Source organism: Drosophila serrata, unplaced genomic scaffold, assembly GCF_035046125.1.
Source record: "Drosophila serrata isolate PLE 108 unplaced genomic scaffold, ASM3504612v1 contig_295, whole genome shotgun sequence".
NCBI classification, from domain to species: domain Eukaryota; kingdom Metazoa; phylum Arthropoda; class Insecta; order Diptera; family Drosophilidae; genus Drosophila; species Drosophila serrata.
The window spans coordinates 525343-546711 of record NW_028257193.1 but is presented as its reverse complement, the minus strand read 5'-3'; the positions used below and the strand labels follow the sequence as shown (position 1 = coordinate 546711).

The window sequence follows — 21369 nt, the reverse complement described above, 5'->3', positions numbered from 1 at the left end:
CATCTAGTTTGATTCTTGTTATTTGGTCTGTTAACTATTGATCGGAATAATAATGCCCCCAATTGATAAGCGATAATTGTTTAAATAAATAGAGTTAATATTAAATGCAGCATACAATTTGGATATAATAAACCACTTTAAGTTTGTTAAATATACTTTTTTCATCATAATCTTACTTACCTTCTTTAATTTAAATATTAATAATCTCAAAAATTAACATTAATTGTGCGGCACTTGATGTATGTATATGTCCCGAATATACACGAAAACAATTTGAAGACATTATAAATGAAGTAATATAATTTTAATTCTGAACTGTAAATAGTTTTATTACATCTAGTGCATAACAAAGTTATAAATCATAAAATATAAAAAGCTATGTATATGTTTTAAGTAAAAAGTTGTCTGTTACGTTTCTGAGGGTTTAGTAGAATGCGATTGTTCCGTGAGCATGGGCTCTAGCACGTTTCGGAAGCCACTGGGAGATGAGGGCGGACGGTTTCCATTTGTTCGTTGTACGATGACTATTGATCTGCGGCCTGAGGAGCTGGGTGAAATTTGTGGAGGCCACAAAGGCACTGGGAACTGTGACGGTAGCGAGGTTGTGGTACCAACTTGACTTTGGTATGCGTCGTAGAATAAACACAAAAAGCACCAGCTGCAGCGAGCTGTATCATTTCGGCACCCGACGCAGCTTGTCGGCGATAGAGTCTCTGAAATCTCGGAAGTCAGCGCTGTTCTCGATCTCGGTGCGACATCTGCCCTGAATGCGATAAAGACCGAGATTGATGTCAGTCCGCTGACCGCTCAACATGCGTCTGCTCAGATCCTGTTCCAGATCGTAGGGCAGACCAAGATCGACGAGCTCATCCACCTCGTCCTGGGTGAAGGCGCGCTGAGCCTCCTGCAACATCTCGGCACACTTCTCATAGATCTCCAGGTACTGCTCCGCCTCGTTCTTGTCGCCGGAACGCCGACTCTCCATGAAGCGGTGCAGCAGCCGACTGGCATCCGCATCCAGCAGGGTCTCGTGGACACTGTTCGACAACGTGTAGATCCTGCGCACCTCAGAGACGGTCATGTCACTGCAGCCGCAGAAGCACTTGATCAGCTTTAGGGTCTTGTCCTGGCGGTAGCAACGAATAAATGTTAGTCAACTTCCGGTGTGCATTTTCTTCAAGAGGAAATACCTTGTACGAGCAGGAGGCCATGTCGACTGTCTATACGGCTTCTTTGTCAGAACTATTTATTTATGCATGTCCAGCTGGACACATATTTCGAATTTCCGAAGAATTATTTACCCAAAAATTGTACCTATCAACAATAATATGACCCCGCTGAGGAACGGAATAAATACCAAAAAGGCGAGAGAGGTATTCTAGTTAAACGAGATCTGGTCAGACTAATCCGCGCAAATATTTGTGTTTTGTTTTAAAATCTTTTAATGGCTAAAGTCTTCAGTTTTTATTAGGAAAAACACAACAAAAAAGAGGTACAAACACAATAAAAGAGGTTTTACAAGTCATAGCATCTATAGCTTCGATTGCAGCGCCTTCATCACCTTTTCCAGCTTCAGGGACTTCTGGAAGTCTCCGCTGATCTTCAGTTTTCCGGACATGTAGGCAGGAGTCGCCTTCAGCTTCCCGGAAAACATGTCCAAGAAGTGGTCAGAGTTCATGGACATTGTGGCATCGGCTGCGGTGGGAGGTGCCCCAGTGCCGCAGGATCCGGAACCGTTTTTCAGGTCCAGGAACCAAGTTCCTTGCTCGGCACCGCTTATGTTGAACTGGTACACGGCCTGCGTCTTGGATACGATCTCAGGTGAGAGTAAAGCTTCGATCTTTTGGAACAGCTGAGGTATGCCATTACCGCCTGTACCATTACCTTTAGCATTTGATGCAGCACCTGCACCTCCGGCAGGAGCTCCCTTCTCCTCCACAAAGAAATCAACCATCAGCGCGTCGGCATTCTCCCGGAAGCAGGCGTAGTCGGAGAGATCTGTTACACCCACCGATTCCAGCACCTCATCGTCTATGAAGAACTGACCAGTGGCCGCTTTGGGCTCCCTGCTCAGAATGGCGTAGGCGGCATCCGCCATGATCTCTGGCTTGCGAGACCACTTTGCAGAGTCGGGACCGGTGAGCATTTCGATGGCAGCGGTATGGATGGCGGTGCGGGGCCAGAGGGCGTTGACGGCGATTCCCTGGTCCCGGAACTCCTCAGCCATGCCCAAAACGCACATGGACATGCCATACTTAGCCATGGTGTAGGCAACATTGGGACCGAACCACTTGGGCAACATGCTCAAAGGCGGCGAGATATTAAGGATGTGAGCGTGGTTGCTCTTCTGGAGATACGGCAGACACACTTTGGACACCAGGAAGGTGCCGCGAGTGTTGATGTTGTGCATCAGGTCGTAGCGTTTCATGTCCGTATTGGGCGTGTTGGTCAAAGAGATGGCACTGGCGTTGTTCACAACGATATCGATGCCACCGAACTTGGCCACTGCGGCCTCAACCGCAGTGCGCACTTGATTCTCGTCCCGGACGTCCACTACGCAGGGATATGCCTTTCCTCCGGCCTTCTCGATCTCCTCCGCCGCTGAGAATATAGTGCCGGGCAATTTTGGATGCGGTTCGGCTGTCTTAGCTGCTACAATGATGTTTGCTCCATCTCTGGCCGCCTTCAGGGCGATCTCCTTGCCTATTCCCCGAGAGGCGCCTGTGATGAAGAGCGTTCGTCCGGCCAACTTTCCCGAATTGATCATCTTGGAGCTTCAGTTACTTCAACCGTTCGCGGTGAGTGATATATTTCGACTGCCTTAGTTAACGCTTGAGCACACCCTTTTGCAGGGGGGATTAGAATTGAACTGTCACCGTTAGTATGCAGCTATCACATTTGGATCCAAAGATTCATAGTTTAGGTCCAAAGAGCAATCACTGATCTAACCCAATACCATAGAGCGCAACCAACAATCAACATAAACAAGAAAGCAAGCTAGAACCACCCAAGCGATGTTTGTATACCCTTGCAATAGAATCGATAGAATTAAAAACTACGTGTTATATTTTAATGAAATTTAAAACATTAAAGTTAAAGTACTTTTCCTAATATATTTCCGTTGGCCAGATTAGATTAATTTATATATGTATACACTAAGAGATTAGTATGTGAGGGACAATCAAATCGGTTGATTAGGAATATATTATAGATCCGAAAGTGAATTCGTTGCAGACTTTCAACAGAAATTATAGTGCCTTGGAAGTGTATATCGAGGGGTACAATATATTGTTATCAGCGATAGCTTCACTTTAAAATTAGGGCTGGCCCCACGTATGTTCTTAGCGCGTTTTTTAAATGACAAAACTCCCTTTTTTTGTATTTTAAAAACCAATAAAATGTAAGTTATTAATTCCTTCACAAATTTACTGATCATAAATTTATCCCGCAATCACTTTACATAAGTGCGTATACGTAACATGAAAACCAGCAACATTTAGAACGACTACCAAGTTAGTTTATTAATTTCTAGCTTTACCTATAGAATACAAAATGGGCACACAATGGAAAACAACTATTTGTCTATAAAACGTAACATCCCAATTACTAATGTCTTTTGAAATTCCTGTTAACTAGTTCTTCCATCTATATTTCTAGGTTCTAGAGTTCGTAGGCGCGGTCGCCGTTCTGTGATTGTTAAATGAGCGTGTCCTCGTCCTGGCCCTCAAACACCATGAGGAGTGAGTGTTGCGAAGGCGACCGACCAAGTGTAAGTCCGCCCAAGGATCCGTCTGGCGAGAGCAGTCCCGTCTGTAGGCTGTTGTTATCCCGATAACCCGATGTTGATGATGTCTGCGAAACGGAGTCCCAGGATATCTCGCCAAGTGTCTTGGGCTGGGGCTGCTGTGGCTGCTCCTCCTGGGAGTGCGAGGTGACCTTTAAATGGTGAGTAGATCTGTAACTTAATAGATTTAAAAGATTTACGAAACGGCTTACAATGCTGGGTGGTTCCATGGGGGTTAGACGACTGCGCTTCAGCCTGAAGGTCTTCCGGCTGGCCGCCTTCGAGCGCTGTAGTCGTGAGCGGGTGTGATCCCCTGAGCTGTCTTCGGCCGGGCTTTCCGGTGATAGCGGTGTGGTCGAGGTCTCCCCGGAGGAGTGCCGGAACTCCACGGACGAGACGAAGCGCAGTTTCGGGGGCTGCGCCTTGAAGGGAGCCTGCTGGAGCGACTGCGAGTGCGAGAGGTGCGAGGGCACGGCAGAGGCGGTGCCGCAACCGGTGCCGCCGTGTCCCGATCCGCTGGGCGTGGGACCCACCAGCGTTGGCGCCGAGCCTGCGTCCGCCTCGCCGCTCTGGCTCTCGCTGGTCGTCGTGTGCGGATCGCGGCCCGTGGAGCTGCTCGACAGCGACTCCCGCGGCGGGTGCAGCGTCTGCTGCGACAGCGTGTCGCTGGGCGTGCAGATGCCCCCGGATCCGCTGCGCGAGTCGATCGGCACGGCTGAGACGTGTGAGTGAGTGGCCTGGCCGGTGGTGGTTCCTGTGAATATAGATATGAGTGAAGGTCTTTGCTGCGACTTGTGAGCGTCTGCCGCACTGGTTGCCGCCGGGGTGTCGCTCTTCTTCTGCTCGGAGCTCTCGCGATCTGTGGAGACTGAGACATGAGTGCGTGTGTGTGGATGCAAGAATGGGAAATGGTGCCCTTAACGTGGTCTTACCGTATCGCTTCTCCTCCAGCTCGTCGCGCAGATCGCGCAGCTCCCGGGCCAGCTCCAGCAGCAGCGCTCCCTTCGATTTGATTCCACCCTGAGGCGGGGTGCCGCGAAGTCTTTCCCTGATGATGAACTGCATGTGGCGTTCGTGGTCTCCAATGGGGGGTTGCGATATCTAGAAAGAGTTATAGGTTAGCGCTGATTACCTTTCAACGGCTCGGTGACAAATTAATATGATAAAGTTTAGAAGTCACTTAAAGAAACTTATTCATTTCCTTAAAATGACCATCACCCCAATTGAGAAGATTGATACTTCCTGTCACCCAATTAGGACATTGCATATTACCTTGTGCAGAATGAAAGGCAGCAGGACAATATAAAGAGGCGTTCGGTGGGTGACGACGAACTCCATGAAGCTCCACAGATCGGGCGCAGCCTCATTCCGCCTGCCCAAGTCCCTCATCACCCGGACGATGCGTGGCCATTCATTAGAGAGTCGATTCTCAAAGCAAATGCAAACGATGCGCAGGGCCAGGAAGGCGGCCTGATAGAGGGAGCCCGAGATGCGGGCCGGACGCTTGGCGTCCCGACTGCCCGTGAAGGTTAGGGAACCGGCACGGAGATCACCGGTAACTCGGTTGATCTGCGACACAGCCTGACCAGTGCGACCCGCCGGCGGGCTCATGGCATTGAGCACGGCTGTCAGCAAGAATGTTACATCCGTCATCTTGAGCTCGCCCACATCGGATACGCCGCGTCCCGAGCAGACCTTCAGACACAGCGGCATGATCAGATGCATTAGAAAGCCTTCGGCCTTTTCCTGCGTGGCAAACTCTGCACTGCCCCCACAAATTTGAACCAAGGAGAAGCAGTCCACGGGGCTTACCACTTGCAGAGCCACTAGGCGCACTACGGCCGAGCAGAAAAAGGCCGGTGGATTCTGAGACATGAGCGCCGCCCCTGCGCTGGAGACACCCTCGGGAATGCCGGATCCGGGCTCATTGACAATCAGATTTTGCACCGTGCTAATCAGGGTCTTCATCTGCTGCCAGTGGAGGACGTACGAGTGCCGGATGATCGTTTCGTGAATGCCCTTTAGCAGCCCGGCTGCCGCCTCCCAGTCCGTATTGCGTCGAATGGAGGGCTTCTTCGAGATCTTGAGAAACACCTTGTCGATGCGCCTCAGAATGGTGACCAAGGCGTTCCGAAGAGTATCGTTGGACCATTCTGCTCGGGGCAAAACAGCCTGCATATAGCGCTGCAGACCCCGGCAAGCCATCGATTCCGGGTCGTACGGTGACACCTTCAGAAGTGAGTGTGCAATATCCGCCAGGCGGATGTGGCATTTGGCGTCCAGGACCTCAGTAGGCTTGGTATCACTGGGCATCTTCTTGGCAAGTTCCGCCAATCGAGCCGTAGATTTTGTAAGAAAATCCGCCACCACGGAGAGCAGTACGTCTCGGGGTCTCCGGTACTCAGTGCGAATCATTTCAGAATCCTCGGCAGAGTCCATCATGTTCTTTGTGCGAGCATCCGTCAAGTACTTCGGGTGTGATTCCTCTTCAAAGTCCAGACCAGGCGAGCAGGGCGGTCCTCGGCTGCAGTTGCGCTGCGAGGAGCCCTTGTGCTCTGGACTGTTCCTATACGGTCCGTTGTAGCTCTTGGCCAGGCCCTCACAGTTGTGCACCATGGTGCGAATGGCTACCGCCAGCTGGAGGATAATGTCGCGTTCGGACTTTCCCTGCAGGGGTATGTAGCTGGGGGATTGGATCTGCTGTAAATAGCATGGCAGGATAGCCTCCAAAATAATCTGAAAATAGGTATTGAGAGGGAATTCGTTTCGCAGAGTATTAAGATTGGACTCACCAGCATCTGGTATCCTCGAGTGCTCTCCGCCGAGTATGAAACCACCATTACACAAAGTGTGATGCAGTCCAACACAGTCACGTCGTCGTCCTCGTCGTGGTAGCAAAAATCAATGGCCTTGAGAGGCTTTGGTTCCTTGACCAATTCGGCAATGTTGAGCGGATCCGGTGAGGGATCCTCCAAGCTGAGCAGGAGGTTAAAGAGACAACTGGACTGGACTTTGTGCGCCTCTCCATAGGTGCCGTCTTCGTCCGTGTCCAGGATGGCGGAAACGGATCCAAACATCTGCAGGATGAATGGCTTCCGGTTGAGTAGATAGAACTGCTTGACAGCGTACTCAATGGTGGTGGTGATCAGCTTGTTGGTCTGGTGCAGGGAGTAAACCTGCAGCAGCGTGGGCATAATCATAAAGTATCCGTTCGTAGAAAAGATGTTCTTGAAGTTGAAGGCGGCGTTAATAAAGGTGGCCATCACATAGCGCATGATGCAGGAATCTTCGGCATGCAGGATGGAGGCGCCGGAAAGGACGTTCAGGAAGAGTTGGATGTCCGCCGAATAGGCGAAGTTACCTGCCATGGCCTCGAACATGCGAGCAATCAGTCGCACCCACATGAACTTGTGCAGGACGTCCAACCCGAGCAGGACCTTTCCGTACTCGCCGCCATGGTGCAGATCAAGATCCACTTCGAGAGCCTTGCGCGGAAACGAAGGCAGCTTCATTAGCTCTTCGTGCAGGAACACTACCCGCTGCACCACCATATCCACGTTCTTGAGGATCGCCCAGGTCAGATGGACCTTTCCAATCTCTACAAACTTTTTGGTTAGCTCCTGCTTTTGCAGGGCCAAAAAGGATTCTTCCGGACGCATTAGCATGAGACGCACCTCTGGATACTGAGACCGCTTGAAGAAGTACAAGTCGCGAATATACCAATTTGGGTTGAGGATTTTACCTGACAATGGAAAAACATTTGATATTACTGGTCCTTACTAAAAGATGTCTCCAACTTACTGCTCTTATAATCCACCAGGCAATAGTGACTGGTGTTCTTCTCATCAATGGGATAATAATCCAGAGCCTCTTTCAGCAACTGACAGAAGAGTGTGTCTTCCTGCACGGGAAATTGCGAGGGTATGTTGTAGTCATCATCAGCCGGTCCGTGCACTACGATCTTCTTGGCAGCCGGCACATTGGCTGTTAGCAGAATAGAAGCATCACACTGCTCCTTTCGCAGGATCTGTTTCAGATCCTTAAACATAATGCCGTGTACTGAATGAACCACCATCCACAGAACTGATAGGGCTGACCCCACAAGCTGAAAGTTAAATGGGGTTATTACAATGATTGCAGCAAGGAATCTTCCAAGGATTACCTCTTGCTTGAGCTCGTTGGAAGATCTCACGTAGAACATGATATACCCAATGATCGAGTTGTAAAGAGCAAAAGCTGCCTGCTGGGGCAGACGGGGAACAAATCGGATGAGGTGACGCAGTAGCTTGAACATCTGATCCTGACGATCACGAGTCAAACGCTCGAAAACATAGCGCAAGAACAAAGCGGACTCCTCCACCAGGCACACCCAGATCACCTGGTAGGCGATCTCATACACCGCATTGCCGTCTGATCCGATGGCGGCGTCATCCAGGCAGCCGACGATCTGCATCACGGACGAGCAGAGCACGGAGGGGAAGAGCGAGTGGGAGTGGTGCAAGTGAGAGGACATGCGCGTTCCGTCTAGATCCTCCTCGATCTCGTGGTCCTCCAGCTTCTCCATACCAGGCTCATGGGAGGCCTGCTGACTTATGGGAATCATGGTAATGAGGAAGCTGTGCCGCTCCGCCCTCTGCTTGTCCCGCTGCTGGCGCAGAGCGTTCCGGATGGCCTCCGTCTGCTGCATCTTACGGCTTTTGGTGGCGGTGACCAGGGATCGCTAGAAAATGGAAACAGTTAATTGGTTGGTCGCCCAAGATCTCCTCCTGACCAGTACATAACCCAGAGTCTCGGCAGCCTTCTCACTCACATGTCTATCTTGGTTCAGTGTGACATCCATGTCCTTCGTTTGCTGTACTGGCATCCACGGCGGGTCCACTACCGGAAGACTTTCGATGCCAATTTTGGGTGAGGGCAGGGTGAACTCAATACCGCCTGGAGGAACCTTGAACGTTACGTCGTGGGCGTTCTCTTCCATTCGTGGCCAGACATGGAAACGGCATTTCCAAAGTACAAGATACCGCTGGATGGCCCCAATCCTTATATCCGGATCCTTGTGCTTTAGGGCTCTCTGCATAATATCGAAGGCAAAGTTCTGGGCCTTTACTGAGCCCATCAAAAAGACAGCGGCGCTAGAAGTGGCCGTATCATGGTTTGTCTCCAGGAGAAGCTCCCAGGCAGCCGGCATTGCCTCGATGACCATCTCCTCGGTGAGCACAACGGCACCCTTTAGCAATGTGGCCAGCGGAAAGTGAAACAGATTGCGAATGTGGATGCGGATGAACTTGAGAATTGGTGGTTCCTCCTGCAGCTTCTTTTCCTTCTCCTGGCGAAAGGCTTTGGCCAGTTTCTCAGCCATTTCCAGATCGGGGTCGTCACTTATGCTGGGGATATATAATGGTCTCTATCTCTCTCTCTGTCTTGAGTGTGTAATTAAGACCACTTACCGATCCTTGCGGGACAAACTATCCTTACGCTTGGAAGGGGAAGTCTGGGTGGAGCTCTGCTCTGATACTTTCCTCGTGGAACGGGATCGCGAAGTGTGGGGCTTGCTGGAGCTTATAACCGTGGGCTCTACATTAGGATGATCGGCATCGAAGGTAAACCCAAATTCTTCGCCATAAACCTAGGTGATGGAGAGTCAAGAATTATATTTTATGTAAAGAACACTTTCAAGTTAATCTCACTTTTCGGGTGGCCTTAACCAACCGGGTGCAGGACCGCATATGACGCTTATAGCAAAAAGGATGACAGTATCCTTTGTGGGTGCAGTAGTAGTTGTAGCTGGACATCATATCGATGACTGCCTTCAGCCAGGGCATATTCTTGGCCGTGTCATCGTTTTCGTTGGAGTCAGTTGGTGATTCTGGTTGCTGGTCATCACTAAGGATTCCCGGTGACTCCTCGCCTCCGCTAATCATGCCCTGCTCAGAGGTGTCACTGCGATCAGACAGGGAGGACACCTTCCGTCGTGATTGCATGTTAACTGGATGGATTATTTCGAAGAGTTAGTAGGAAACATGTTCAGTCTAGCTGAGATGTGTTCTTGGTCAAACTTACAATCTGTTTCAATATCCTTACTATCCTTGGTGTTGCGACGAAGCTTTAGAGACCGACGCTTGAAGGATCCGCCTGTGGTGGTGGCAGTGCCACGTCTCAGCAGGAACGGGCGAACGGCAGAAGCTGTGGGGCGGCGTGCTATGAAAGGAACAATTAAAATAAGTTATTTAAAACAAGAAAGGAAGCTAACTTCGGCACGCCGAAGTTTATATACCCTTGCAGATAGAACTTCTATGAATAGGAATCCATACAATATAAATTATATATATTTGTGTTAAAAAACAATGAAGTAATACCTGCTTTCATTTCATTCACCTATACATATTATATTTGCAGTTTTACATTCACAGATTTGCATTTTTCCTCTACATCAAACGATCGTTTGTAAGGCACCTATATGATATAGTCGTCCGATTTTTATGAAATTTGCCACAAAATTTAAGACTTATGTAAAATGGCTATACCTCAAATTTGATAAAAATCAGCTGAAAACTAAAAAAGTTATAAATTTAATTGTATTAATTTCTCGATCGTTCCTATGGGAGCTATATGATATAGTAATCCGATTTTCATAAAATTTTACACAAAATTTTAGAATAATATGAAATGGCTATATTTCAAATTTGATTAAATTCTGTTGAAAACTAAAAATGTTATCGCCACCGCGATTGTCAGTCTTCCGACAACAGCCACCGCCATTCTCATTCCTCTCAAATTTCTCGATCGTTCCTATGGGAGCTATATGATATATTAGTCCGATTTTCATAAAATTTTACACAAAATTGTAGAATAATATGAAACGGCTATATCTCAAATTTGATGAAAATCTGTTGAAAACTGAAAATGTTATACTTATTAATTAAATTAATTTCTCGATCGTTCCTATGGGAGCTATATGATATAGCCGTCCGATTTTCATAAAATTTTTCACAAAATTGTAGAATAATATGAAATGGCTATATCTTAAATTTGATCAAATTCTGTTGAAAACTAAAAATTTTATAATTTTTTTTGTAAAACTTTTCCGATTATTCCTATGACAGCTATATGATATAGTCGTCCGATCCGGCCCGTTCCGACATATATACGAGTGAGAGTATATAGAAGACTAACTGCAAAGTTTCATTCAGATAGCTTCAAAACTGAGAGACTAGTTTGCGTAGAAACGGACAGACGGACAGACGGACAGACGGACATGGCTAGATCGACTCGGCTGTTGATCCTGATCAAGAATATATATACTTTATATAGTCGGAGGTGCCTCCTTCACTGCGTTGCAAACTTCTGACTGAAATTATAATACCCTGCAAGGGTATAATAAGAAAGGAAACTATAAATATACCCCTGCAGTTTGCTATCAAATTATCAAAAATGCATTAATTTTAATTCGGAAAGCTTTCCTATGCTAGTTTTTATTAGGTTAACAAATCTGCATACCAAATTGAATATTTAAAAAAAAATCAAATTTTTCGCCATTTTTTGACAATTTTAATGATGTAACAACCCCTTATCATTTTTTGCAAAACTCGAAAAAAAGTTGAAATTTTATTTTTTATTCGGGCATGGCTAGATTGATTCAGCTTTCGATACTGATTAAGAATATATATGATTTATGGGGTTGGAAATGACTCCTTCACAAGATATTTACAAAAAAACGATTTTTTGACAAATTTTTGCATATTTTAATGATGTAACCCCTTATAATTTTTTGCAAAAATCGAAAAAGTTTTGAAATTTTATATTTTACCCGGACATGGCTAGATTGATTCAGCTTTTGATGCTAATCAAGAATGTATATGCTTTATAAGGTCGGAAATGGCTCCTTCATAGCTTTAATACCCTTGCGAAGGTATAATTAGGATTTAGATAGACATCCTCCTCTAATAGAACTCACCCTCTTCGCCTCCTTCCTTGGTCAGCGTAGTGTTGCTGCTGTTCTCCGACTCATTGTCCGGTTCGTGGAGGACAAAAGAGATCTTCCGCTCCGACTGACCAGCAACATCGTTGCCCGCTGCTATTGACTGCAGACTCTGGGCCGAGGTCTGCGAATGCCCCATTGAACTCAGGGCCATGGACCAACGGCGGTTGGCTTCGCGATAAACTTTCTCCCATGGCGCCGGCTTGTCTCGATGGATCAGCTTCGATGTCTTGGGCAACATTAGATAAGTGTCCCTCAAAAAGGCAGTGATCTCGAAGAGCAGGACGCAGGCTATCAGCTTCAGGGAGTGAGGACAATCGTTGCCATGCGGGTTCACAGATGTCTCGTCCAGAAAGTCCTCCTCCTCGTCCTGCTGCAGCAGTTCGCGTTGCTTCTCTGGATCAGTGAGACTAGCATTCACCGCTTCGTACTGCAGCCGTTCGGTGAACAGAATCTCCTCTAGACGAGCACCCACCATCTCCGCCCACTGGTGGAACATCTTCCCGGCGGCACGTTGCAGGATGTGAGTTCGTCTGGCGCTCGTTTGGCTCACTTGCTGTTTCATCTGGTTTATGTTGATGTTGGCCCCGGAGGCCCGGTAGCTGCCCACATTCTGCTTCATCCAGGCGGGCCACTGGCCCTTGTTGCACAGGTGGACAAAGTGGGCGCACTCCAACAGGAATGTGGCCCGGGCCACGAGAGGAGCTTGAGGCTGTCGGCATAAAGAGTTTGAAAAGTTAAATGGATTTGAGGAGGATATCTGGCGGATAATGCCGGCTTTTACTAACCAAATCCAAGACGGCTGCCACCAGCTGGGGATCTGGAAAGGAGCCAGGGGCACAAGTCTCCAGTAGAAAGGACAGACGTAGCATCCCCACTCGCACCGGTTCCGTGGGCACCAACTTCCGCTCCTTGAGGATCACAACCTCCGATTCTCTCGGCCCATCGCACATGTCCGAAGAGCTGCGCCGGCTGAAGTCTGCCGTCTCCTCAATGCCGCCAACCTTCTTCTTGCCCTTCACAATGCCGCCGAAACGGTTCAGCCGCCGCTCGACGCGTCGCTTGGCACGCTGAATGGACCGCCCAATGCCATCGCTCGACCGGCCGCGCTGGATCTTCAGCGAGGCGTGCCGCATGAATGTGGAGGAGATCTCCGGATTAAGGGACCCGATCTCCAGGTCAATGGACGATGCCTCCTTGGGCGTGCCGCGAAACCAGCGCACCAAGCCGCTGAGCCGTCCCAGCGAATTGCGTTCCGAACTGGACGTGGAATCGGAAAGCAGGGCTCGCTCGCTATGTCGAGGTGTCAATGTGGGCCTTACGCCAGTGGTGCGCCTCCGGAAGTTGCTCAGCGGTGACTGGCTGGTCTTGTAGTGTTCCTCGCATGCCTCCGTTTCCAGGAGACTCTGCAGGGAAAGAAATGAAAGCAGAAAGGGGATCACTTTCAAGGAATTGATTCGGAATCGTGACTCACCACGGCGCAGGCGGATGACGTGCTGCGCTTCTTCAGCAGCAGGCGACGCTGGGACCGATTGTCGTCGTTCTGAGAACTCTGCGGAACATTGGCCTGGGGAATGTGTCTATAAAATATGGATAGAAATCTTTAGTTCCTCTTTCTTGGTAATAGATTCTAGAACCTTTCACTTACCTAATCACTCGTGTGGTCTGCGAGGTGGGTCCCTTCTTGTGAGGTCTTGGGGTCACAGCCAGGATGCCGCTAAGGGCCACCAGGCGGAAGGGTCCGCCATGGGCTCCTTTTACATAGGTGACCAACTGCCGGATGTCGCCGTAAAGGGCTATGTTCTCTGGACCCTTCAGGTCCTTGCTGGCCTCCACAAAGCGACTGACCAGGGGCTTGAAGACTGCCCCAACTACTTGGGCCTCGGCGCCGCCGCTCATGCCGCCACTAAAATTGGTCGAATAGCCGCCCTGACCTGGTACGCCGCCAAGATCGGTGTTAGCATTTTTATATCCACTCTGACGTTTATGAGCTATTGCATCATTTCATACATACACATATATATACAACGTATTGGTGGTGACAGTAAAGAATCGGGAGGGACAACTCAAAAGCATTAGCAAAAGGTCTCGGCATGCAAGAATAGAACCACAAACAGCATGGCGGATGCGGGGTAATGGAGGCAGGAGATGGGGTCCGGGATCCGGGATCCGGATCCGGATGACGGATGACAGATGAGCAAATCAAAAGCCAGATGGGAAGCCCAACACAAAATGGCCAATGGAACTCAAGAGACTGGTTGGAACGAGTGTTAAACGGGGATTCAGTGCGCCTACTTTGGGGTTGGCATCCAAGCCCAGCATTTGCGGTTTGCCATCGGATCTCCGTGGGTCAACACTTACTTAGGGGCGACAGCAGCGAGCTGGGGTCCACGCAGAATGCCAAGAAGGCATGGAAGTAGTCGATGAGCTCCGGCAACGGCGAGGTTCGCACCATCTCCTGCATGTATCGCTTGGTTCGCTGGCCGGCCTGTCGCAGCATCCGGGACAGGATCTTCTGGCACTGATTACGCAGGAAGTCGGCGGGAGGACCTCGAACACCTGTGGCAGAAAGGAAACTCTGAGTGATTATCTTATATGAAACACGCAACTCACCATCATTGCATCCGTGTGGACATCCCAGGACCTGGAGAGCTCGCCTGGTGATGCTCATGGAAATCTCGTGGGCATGTTCACCCAACTTGAGAACCCCCATTTCGATCAGGAGTTCGCAGATATTGAGGCCCGCCTCTAGGACACGAAGGGAACACACTTGAGCTGGATCCCGCTTGAACACATTGCTAATGGCCAGCAGGATTATCTCGTAGTCAATGCCGCCATCGCGGGTTATGTAGAAGGAGGACCCAGGTGCCTCAGACTCATCCACGCCTGTATAATCGATATGCGAGTCCGTGTGGGAGCGCAGCATTTGCCCACGGTACCGGGTGGTGGTGCTGCCCATGCCGGTGCTGCCATTGCCTCCTCCATTGCCGCCAGCAATGCTTCCGCCATTACTTAGGGCATCCAGCTGGGAGTCAATGGATCCCTGTGAAAGTGCAGTTTTTTTCCATTTAAACTCAGGGTTATCTTGATTACTATGTGACCTTAACTCTGACCCAGTATTAGTGCTCACCTGTCGCTTAATGTAGTCTGGCGAGGGTGTGGGCGTATGCTCCGTAACAGTAATGATGGGATTCCGGGGGTAAAATGCCGTGGAGCGCGGACAGCTGGCCTGCGATGGCCTTGGTGCTTTAGGTGGCTCTACGTATCTGTAAAATCTTGTATTTTGTAGGAGACGTGCGAGAAAGTGTGTGTGGCATTAGTCAAAACGGAGTGCGGCAAGCTTAGGGGTATTGTTTGAGGGTAAATAGGGGAAAAGCTGGGGAGAGGTGCCAAAGAAACGGCATGGACAGGTGCCAGAGGTGAGCAGGCAAGGCGGTAGACGGGGAAATGGGGAAGAAAACTGTGACTGAGGCACGCTTATAGACAGGCAAAGAGCATGTAGATATATATATAAAGAGTGTGCTTGTAGATCAAGAAACATCGTATTTAGTTGCTTGGCAGACCAAAACTCACCCGCTATCAAGCAGACAGCTGGTTGTTCATAGAGAAGAAAGTCAAAGTACAAGTCGTGAGGTATAGAATATATAGCATTAGCTGGAGAGCATAGAATGAGTCGAGAGTTGATTGAAAGTGTTCAAGTTTTTGGTTCTGGTGTCAGAGGCCTGATTAAGAGTCAGTCGAATGCTTTCGATGGATTAGAGGAGGTGTTTTGGGGGATATTCGCTTACCTGAGACTGGGCATGGATTTGCCCTTGGTCAAGTTGCTGGCCGGCTCGCGACTAATCATCGAAGCGGAACGCGATAGCTTCTTCTCACCTGTGTCCAGGCTGCGGTGGTACTCCTGGCAAGACAAAGTTTATATATAGTTAGTATGCAAATAATGAAAAGGGTCCTGGGACATATGTAAGTCAACATTCAACTCTCAAGCCAAACAAACACCATTGACAATGGATTATTTATGTGGGGATTATAAGCGGGATGCCAAGCAGAAACACTTAAGAACAGTAAACATAAGTTTTCACTCCGCTTACTGCATGTTGCAGTGGTGTTGGTGTCTTGCCATTGGCAGAGTTTGTATCTAGCCCTACTTTTTCCAAATTCTTCTCCGACTTCGAGAACATCTTTGTCTCCACAAAGGCCCGCAGATCTGCCATTTTAACCCGTTTCTTCTTCTCGCTGCCACGCCTTTCACTGGTGCTCGGTGCACTTTGGGGTTCCTCTGTAAAGAGTTGAGTTATCATAATTCCATCTCAGAAAATCTTGTTGTGATCTTTCTTACCCACAACACAGGCAGTCACCGTGGGCGAAGGATCAGGTATCTCGATGTAGTCCTTGACTACAGAGCTCCCTGGACTATCGCGACTGTTGCTGCCGGGTCCCTGGTAAAGAGATATCTCGATTTGGGGTATGGGCAAGGAGTTGGATCGCTTGCGAGGTTGATTCAAGGTAATGGCTGCCTCTTCTCCAATGTCGCTGAGACTGCAAAGACAATAGGGTAAATAATCACTATGGATGAGGAGTTTTTATTCAATAAGATCTCACCGATTATACAGATACTGCAGGCTCCAAAAGATGCCCTCCTCCTGCCAGTGGGAGATGAAGAGGCAACGAAGGACCGCCACATCGAGGAAGGTGGCCGCCGATACATCCGCCTTGATGCTGTCCGACTTGTCCGAGTCAGTCTCCTTTTCGATGGAGGCACTTCGTTTCTCCTTCATCGAGGCACCGCGCATCAGCTCCTGCTGATCAAACTCGAACTTGGTGGAAGGCACTTTGTCCTTGTCCCGAGAGTTCATGGACTGGCGACTGCCACGACGGCTCTGAGACTGCTGCTGCTGGAGCAGACTCGCATCGGCCTGTTAAATATACATAAATAAAATTACACATTTTATACCTACAAAAAGCCTCCAACTTACCGTAAAGAACGAGTTATCCATAAGTTGTGGCGCCGAAGGCAGCCTAAATATGACAACGCGTTCGTCCTCCACGCTGGAAGCCTCCTCAGGAATGGTTTCGGGAAAGGCAAACTCCTTGGGCGAGGACACCCAGGAACCCTGTGATTTAAATGAATAGGATTATTATTTTGGCCACCTTGGAATCTTAAAAATTGAACCTCTTCATCCTGCCTGCCGTAATCGGAAATGCCACTCTGCGGCGAGTCCGCTTTGGGGGACATGGCATCCGCGCTTAGGGAGTGCTTACGGGCGGGAAAGACATCCGTAGATCCTTTCGGGGTGGGAGCACACAGCAAGTTCCGAGCCTTGGGCTTGACCGAAGCTGTAAAGCAAGGGGCTCCCGGAGCGCGGTTGTCCCACATGCCCTGCCAAAGCTTAATGCCATTCTCCAGACGGAAGTTCTGGAAATCCGACTCCTTTAGGTGATGTATGATGGGTGCAAAGAGATACACAAAGAGCTGGAATTGAGCGAAAAAATAAGTAATTGGTAATCATATGAGTTCATATCACTCACCGTAATCGTTGGCACTGAGAACAAGTACTGATCTATGGACTTTGACTTGGGCTCGGCCACCTCGCCAAGGCCCAGGTCTTCGCCACCTTCATCGTCGGCGCACTCCTCGGCGGCGTACAAAAGGATCCACTGCATGGTATAGAGTAGCTTAGTTTCCACGGGTCCGATGGCCTGCATATCCTTGACGCGGTTGTGTAGCAAAGCGGCACAGGCATGCATCACGTGGGGCAGGGCACCTTGGAGCAGGCGCCATCGGGGAATGGCTCCCAGAGCCTTTGTAAGCGGTGGAGAGAGACCGAACTGGATGTTCTGCACCAGCACTTTCTCGAAGGACTGCAATGGGAGCATTAAATATCTGATATTCCCTGAGGTACATTTCATAAATACTACCTTGCAGGCTTCCTTCGACTCCTGGACATTGAAAAAGGGGCGAGAAATGTATAATTTATTATTATTAAAAACCAAAAAGCAAATCCAGAGCAACTATTAGTAAAGCAAACAAAAAAAATCTTAAGACAAAACCAATCTTAAACATAGGCACATAAAACACGTAACATCTACAACAAAAAGAACGAAAGGGAATAAAGGAGGTTTACTCAATATACAACCATTTCAAAGGATTAATTGGAATGTTGTTCATTGAGTCAACTACCTTTTGGGGTTAGAAAAAGGCAAGAGCTAAGACTACCACAAACATTTATAACTTACATGGTGTCCCGGTGCATGTTGACAAAACTACATTCAGATTTAGACAAATTGCGAAAGATTTTACAATGTTAATTTGTACAGTTTGTTATTGTTATTGTGGTTTTAGTTGGTTTCGTGTACAAAGCATACTGAATGTAACAAACACACACCCGCAGGAAGTGTTTCTTAAACAGGGCTCAAAGTATCCAAAAAGTAGAGCATACTTTTTAGGGTCAAATAAAGTTTAGCTGAAGAAATTTTTAACTGAAATTAAGAGACATTTCCTGCCCTTGTGTGCGATAGACGAGTCTGTTGTTCAGTTCGTGGAAGGTGGCCGTGTTAGTATTGGTTAAAAAAGAAAGTATATAAAATGCAGAAAAATATAAAAACATCAAACACCAAAGTATAGATGGGTTTTTGAATTTCCGTTTTCCTTGAATTGAGCTGAGAGAAATCAAAACGGGAAGACATTGAACACAATTTCTTTGGTGTTGAAATATAAGTGCCAATCGGAATGCCAATGGTTTCTATTTTTTTGGGTTTCGGTATGTTACACAGTCCATCCTTACAACAAACACGCATAGCGAATATACAGCAAAGTTCACATTTTCACTTGGGAGCGCTCTCATTTTGGCCAAAAGTTTCCTCTTCATGTTCGACCATTGTAGCTTTTTTATTTTTAGACTTTTGGCAGACCCGAGGACTGCTCTTTTTGCTGGCCCACCTGGGCCACACTTACCAGACAGGTAGACTCGTGCAGTTTGCCCAGCTTGGGACGGATGAAGGGGGCTATTTGGCGCCACAGGAAGGTCTGCACGGACACTGGCAAGCCCAGGTCCTGCAGTCCATTATCCTGGTCAAAGTCAAAGTCATCGTTGTTGTTATTTGCCGCATGGCTGTTGTTGTTCGTTTGCAAGTTGTTGTTATTCGTGGCCGTGGTGGCTGTTGCTGCTGCTGCGGCTGCCCCCGTTGTGCCGGCGTTGGTCACCATGGTGGCCAGCTGTAATGACAAGGACACAAATCAAGGGGCTTGTGCAACAGCTGCGAGTCCGGGTCATTCATAAAACCGAGCCATTAGCATGTCCCAGCAACAGGTGTTTGCGTGCGCAGGCAGGCCTGCCTCGACTCCTGTTGCTCTGGTATTTCCCCGACTAGGTCAGTGCCACCACATCCTTGTGACTATGTGTGTCTGTGTGACGAAGCAACCTCCCCACACCAGCCCAGTGACGGGTCCAGCTGGTCCTGGGACGCTGCGCAGAACGCAGACTCCGCAGCAGTGCCGAGAACGAGGCGACTGGGTTATAGATACAGAACTGGGTTTCTGGTATACATGCTAATTTGGGGCAAAAATTTTCACAAGCTTATATAACCCCGACTGGGATTGTTGAAAATTTCGAATTTTGCCCAATTAATCGCTGTCGCAGCACCAATTGTTTGGCACTTAGCACACACTCAAATCAAACGTCGCCATTTGTGCCAACATTTAGCTTGATTGGGGCCGCACCCAGCGAAACGCGGTGACAATGGCTCCTGGCCATAGCACCTCCTAGCTGGGCTGGGCCGCAGACTTTCACTAATTGCAGACCCTTTTTGTGTAGTCACCGTTTAGCACTTAATGTTTGGTTTCAATTTGTGTATTTTAACCATTTTTTTCTGCTGCAACCAAGTTTGCAAAATGGCTTCTGAGCTTACCTTGATTTGCGCTTGGCCAGTTTCGATAACGTTTACTGCTGGAGCGTTCGGATGCAACTGAGACAAGCGTCGTTAACTGACGAGCTCTGAGCTCCCTGTCGTTGTTATCCTCGCCTGCCGTCTTCGTCCTCCGTTCGCCATCGTTTCCAATACCGACAGCAGCAGGCCCACAGTGCGTATACAGGATACACACACACACACAGAGAAGCACCCACACAGGACCACAAGCACCCGCACTCCATATCAAGTATACGCACTGGCATGCCAAAAGGGCTGCGCTCGCCATTTATAAAATGGGTGTCCTTTCGCTTATGGCTGCTTAAGTGAGTGTGATTCATGATCAGGACACCCTGTTTGTGGAGCCACACTTATCAATGATAACAAATGCCTGAGGGTGGATATTGCGTATACGCTGTCCGCCAGACATATTTATGTCCATTCGCCATTAAATTCCATTGTCTGTCCTGCCTCTTAGGGGTGCGTCTGCAAATAAATGGTGTTGTCTTGAAGGGGGAAATTCAAGGGATTTGTTAGTGTCTGTCGCTCACATAATCTATTTGTTGAAATTGGAAACATTAAATAATTTATTGAACCCTTGTTTTAAGAGAAACTCTGATCCAATAAGAGTGTTCAAATTGATATTGATTGATAACATGATAGTTTCTGGTTTCTTAAATAACCATAGTGCTTCTATAAAAGAAACATCAATTAAATCATATAAAATAATATATTCATTTATTTTCGTTTAATAAGTATATGTATATATTTCAAGGTCAAATACATGTATAGCGAGGGATGATCTTATAATTATTCATAATCGTAATATGAACTTTTAAGTTCCCAAAATATCTAACTAATCCCCGAATACATCTTTCAGTGGACCTGTTTTGATGTTGGGGAAAAATCAGGGTATACACAAATATTTATAAATACATATTATTTCCTCCCATTCCATCTACTTCGGTTTATCAATGACTTGCGCACCCAAATCTGCGCAGCTTCTGTGCTGCATCTATCGGCGACTGATAACAGCTGTTCGATTAAGGACTCCCTTGGGCCCAAATGCCCAAGCCCCACATACAAGTATACTCCTGTGACAACAACAGGTGTCCCATCGAACAGTGCTGTAAACAATAACAAAGCCAGGGAGGCTGCGCGTCCAAAAAAGCCGAGCCGAACCATCAATGGACTGAGCGGCAGAGGAGCACAGCTCTCCGGAAGTTGGCAACACAGCTGGGCGGCTCTAAACTGGGTCAAAGACGGGCCTCTGTCTCTGAAAGGCACGTACACACGAATGTCAAGGACAAGGACACATCGATGGCATCGAGTCCAGGCCAACTCTCGTAAGTGTAATGGTCTGTGAATCCGTAGGGGCAATGTATAGCTTAATTGCTCTAGGCTGATTTTCCGGCTCTTAAGCACCTTTTCACCCTTCAGGCCTGGTCGGGCGTTTGTGTGTTATGTACCTAAGCAAAGCATTTCGAACGAATATTTGTTGCTGTACATTTTTGCTCTGAATACGTGCTGTGTATCTGTGTCATAGTTTTTATAAATAGCGCGCATTAAATTGTTGTAGATAGACTGCGCACCGAAAGGCGCCCGAGGGGCCAGCCGTGGTGCTGGTGCCGCCTTCTATGTAGATGAGATCCGCCCGCGGTTCGGGCGGGAAAGCCAAAGACCCATAGGAATAGAAGAACTT

The 21369-nt window shown here is 48.2% G+C and overlaps 3 protein-coding genes across 3 annotated transcripts; all 3 read right to left on the bottom strand.

Moving 5' to 3' along the window:
• Positions 1-289: 289 nt before the first annotated feature.
• Positions 290-1431, bottom strand: LOC110177408 (uncharacterized). The gene is made up of 2 exons (XM_020944126.2): positions 1191-1431; positions 290-1126 (listed from the first exon to the last, which is right to left on the bottom strand). The coding sequence occupies exons 1-2, from the start codon at positions 1209-1211 to the stop codon at positions 674-676; spliced, it is 474 nt and encodes a 157-aa protein (XP_020799785.2). The 5' UTR covers positions 1212-1431; the 3' UTR covers positions 290-673.
• An 8-nt stretch (positions 1432-1439) lies between these two features.
• Positions 1440-2984, bottom strand: Hsdl2 (Hydroxysteroid dehydrogenase like 2). Its single transcript, XM_086836968.1, has one exon. It carries the CDS (start codon positions 2765-2767, stop codon positions 1532-1534), a length of 1236 nt encoding a protein of 411 aa, XP_086693094.1. The 5' UTR covers positions 2768-2984; the 3' UTR covers positions 1440-1531.
• A 511-nt stretch (positions 2985-3495) lies between these two features.
• unc80 (unc80, NALCN channel complex subunit) lies at positions 3496-20173 on the bottom strand. The gene is made up of 30 exons (XM_086836969.1): positions 19671-20173; positions 18718-18978; positions 18000-18026; positions 17682-17702; positions 17292-17624; positions 16936-17235; positions 16739-16876; positions 16365-16678; positions 16102-16301; positions 15854-16041; positions 15551-15663; positions 15336-15353; positions 14893-15037; positions 14124-14805; positions 13411-13753; positions 13237-13342; positions 12551-13168; positions 11739-12474; positions 9845-9982; positions 9472-9770; positions 9232-9410; positions 8595-9168; positions 7947-8504; positions 7586-7889; positions 6577-7526; positions 5057-6520; positions 4717-4885; positions 4596-4643; positions 3997-4538; positions 3496-3936 (listed from the first exon to the last, which is right to left on the bottom strand). The coding sequence occupies exons 2-30, from the start codon at positions 18967-18969 to the stop codon at positions 3697-3699; spliced, it is 9999 nt and encodes a 3332-aa protein (XP_086693095.1). The 5' UTR covers positions 18970-18978; positions 19671-20173; the 3' UTR covers positions 3496-3696.
• Between the last annotated feature and the right edge of the window lie 1196 nt (positions 20174-21369).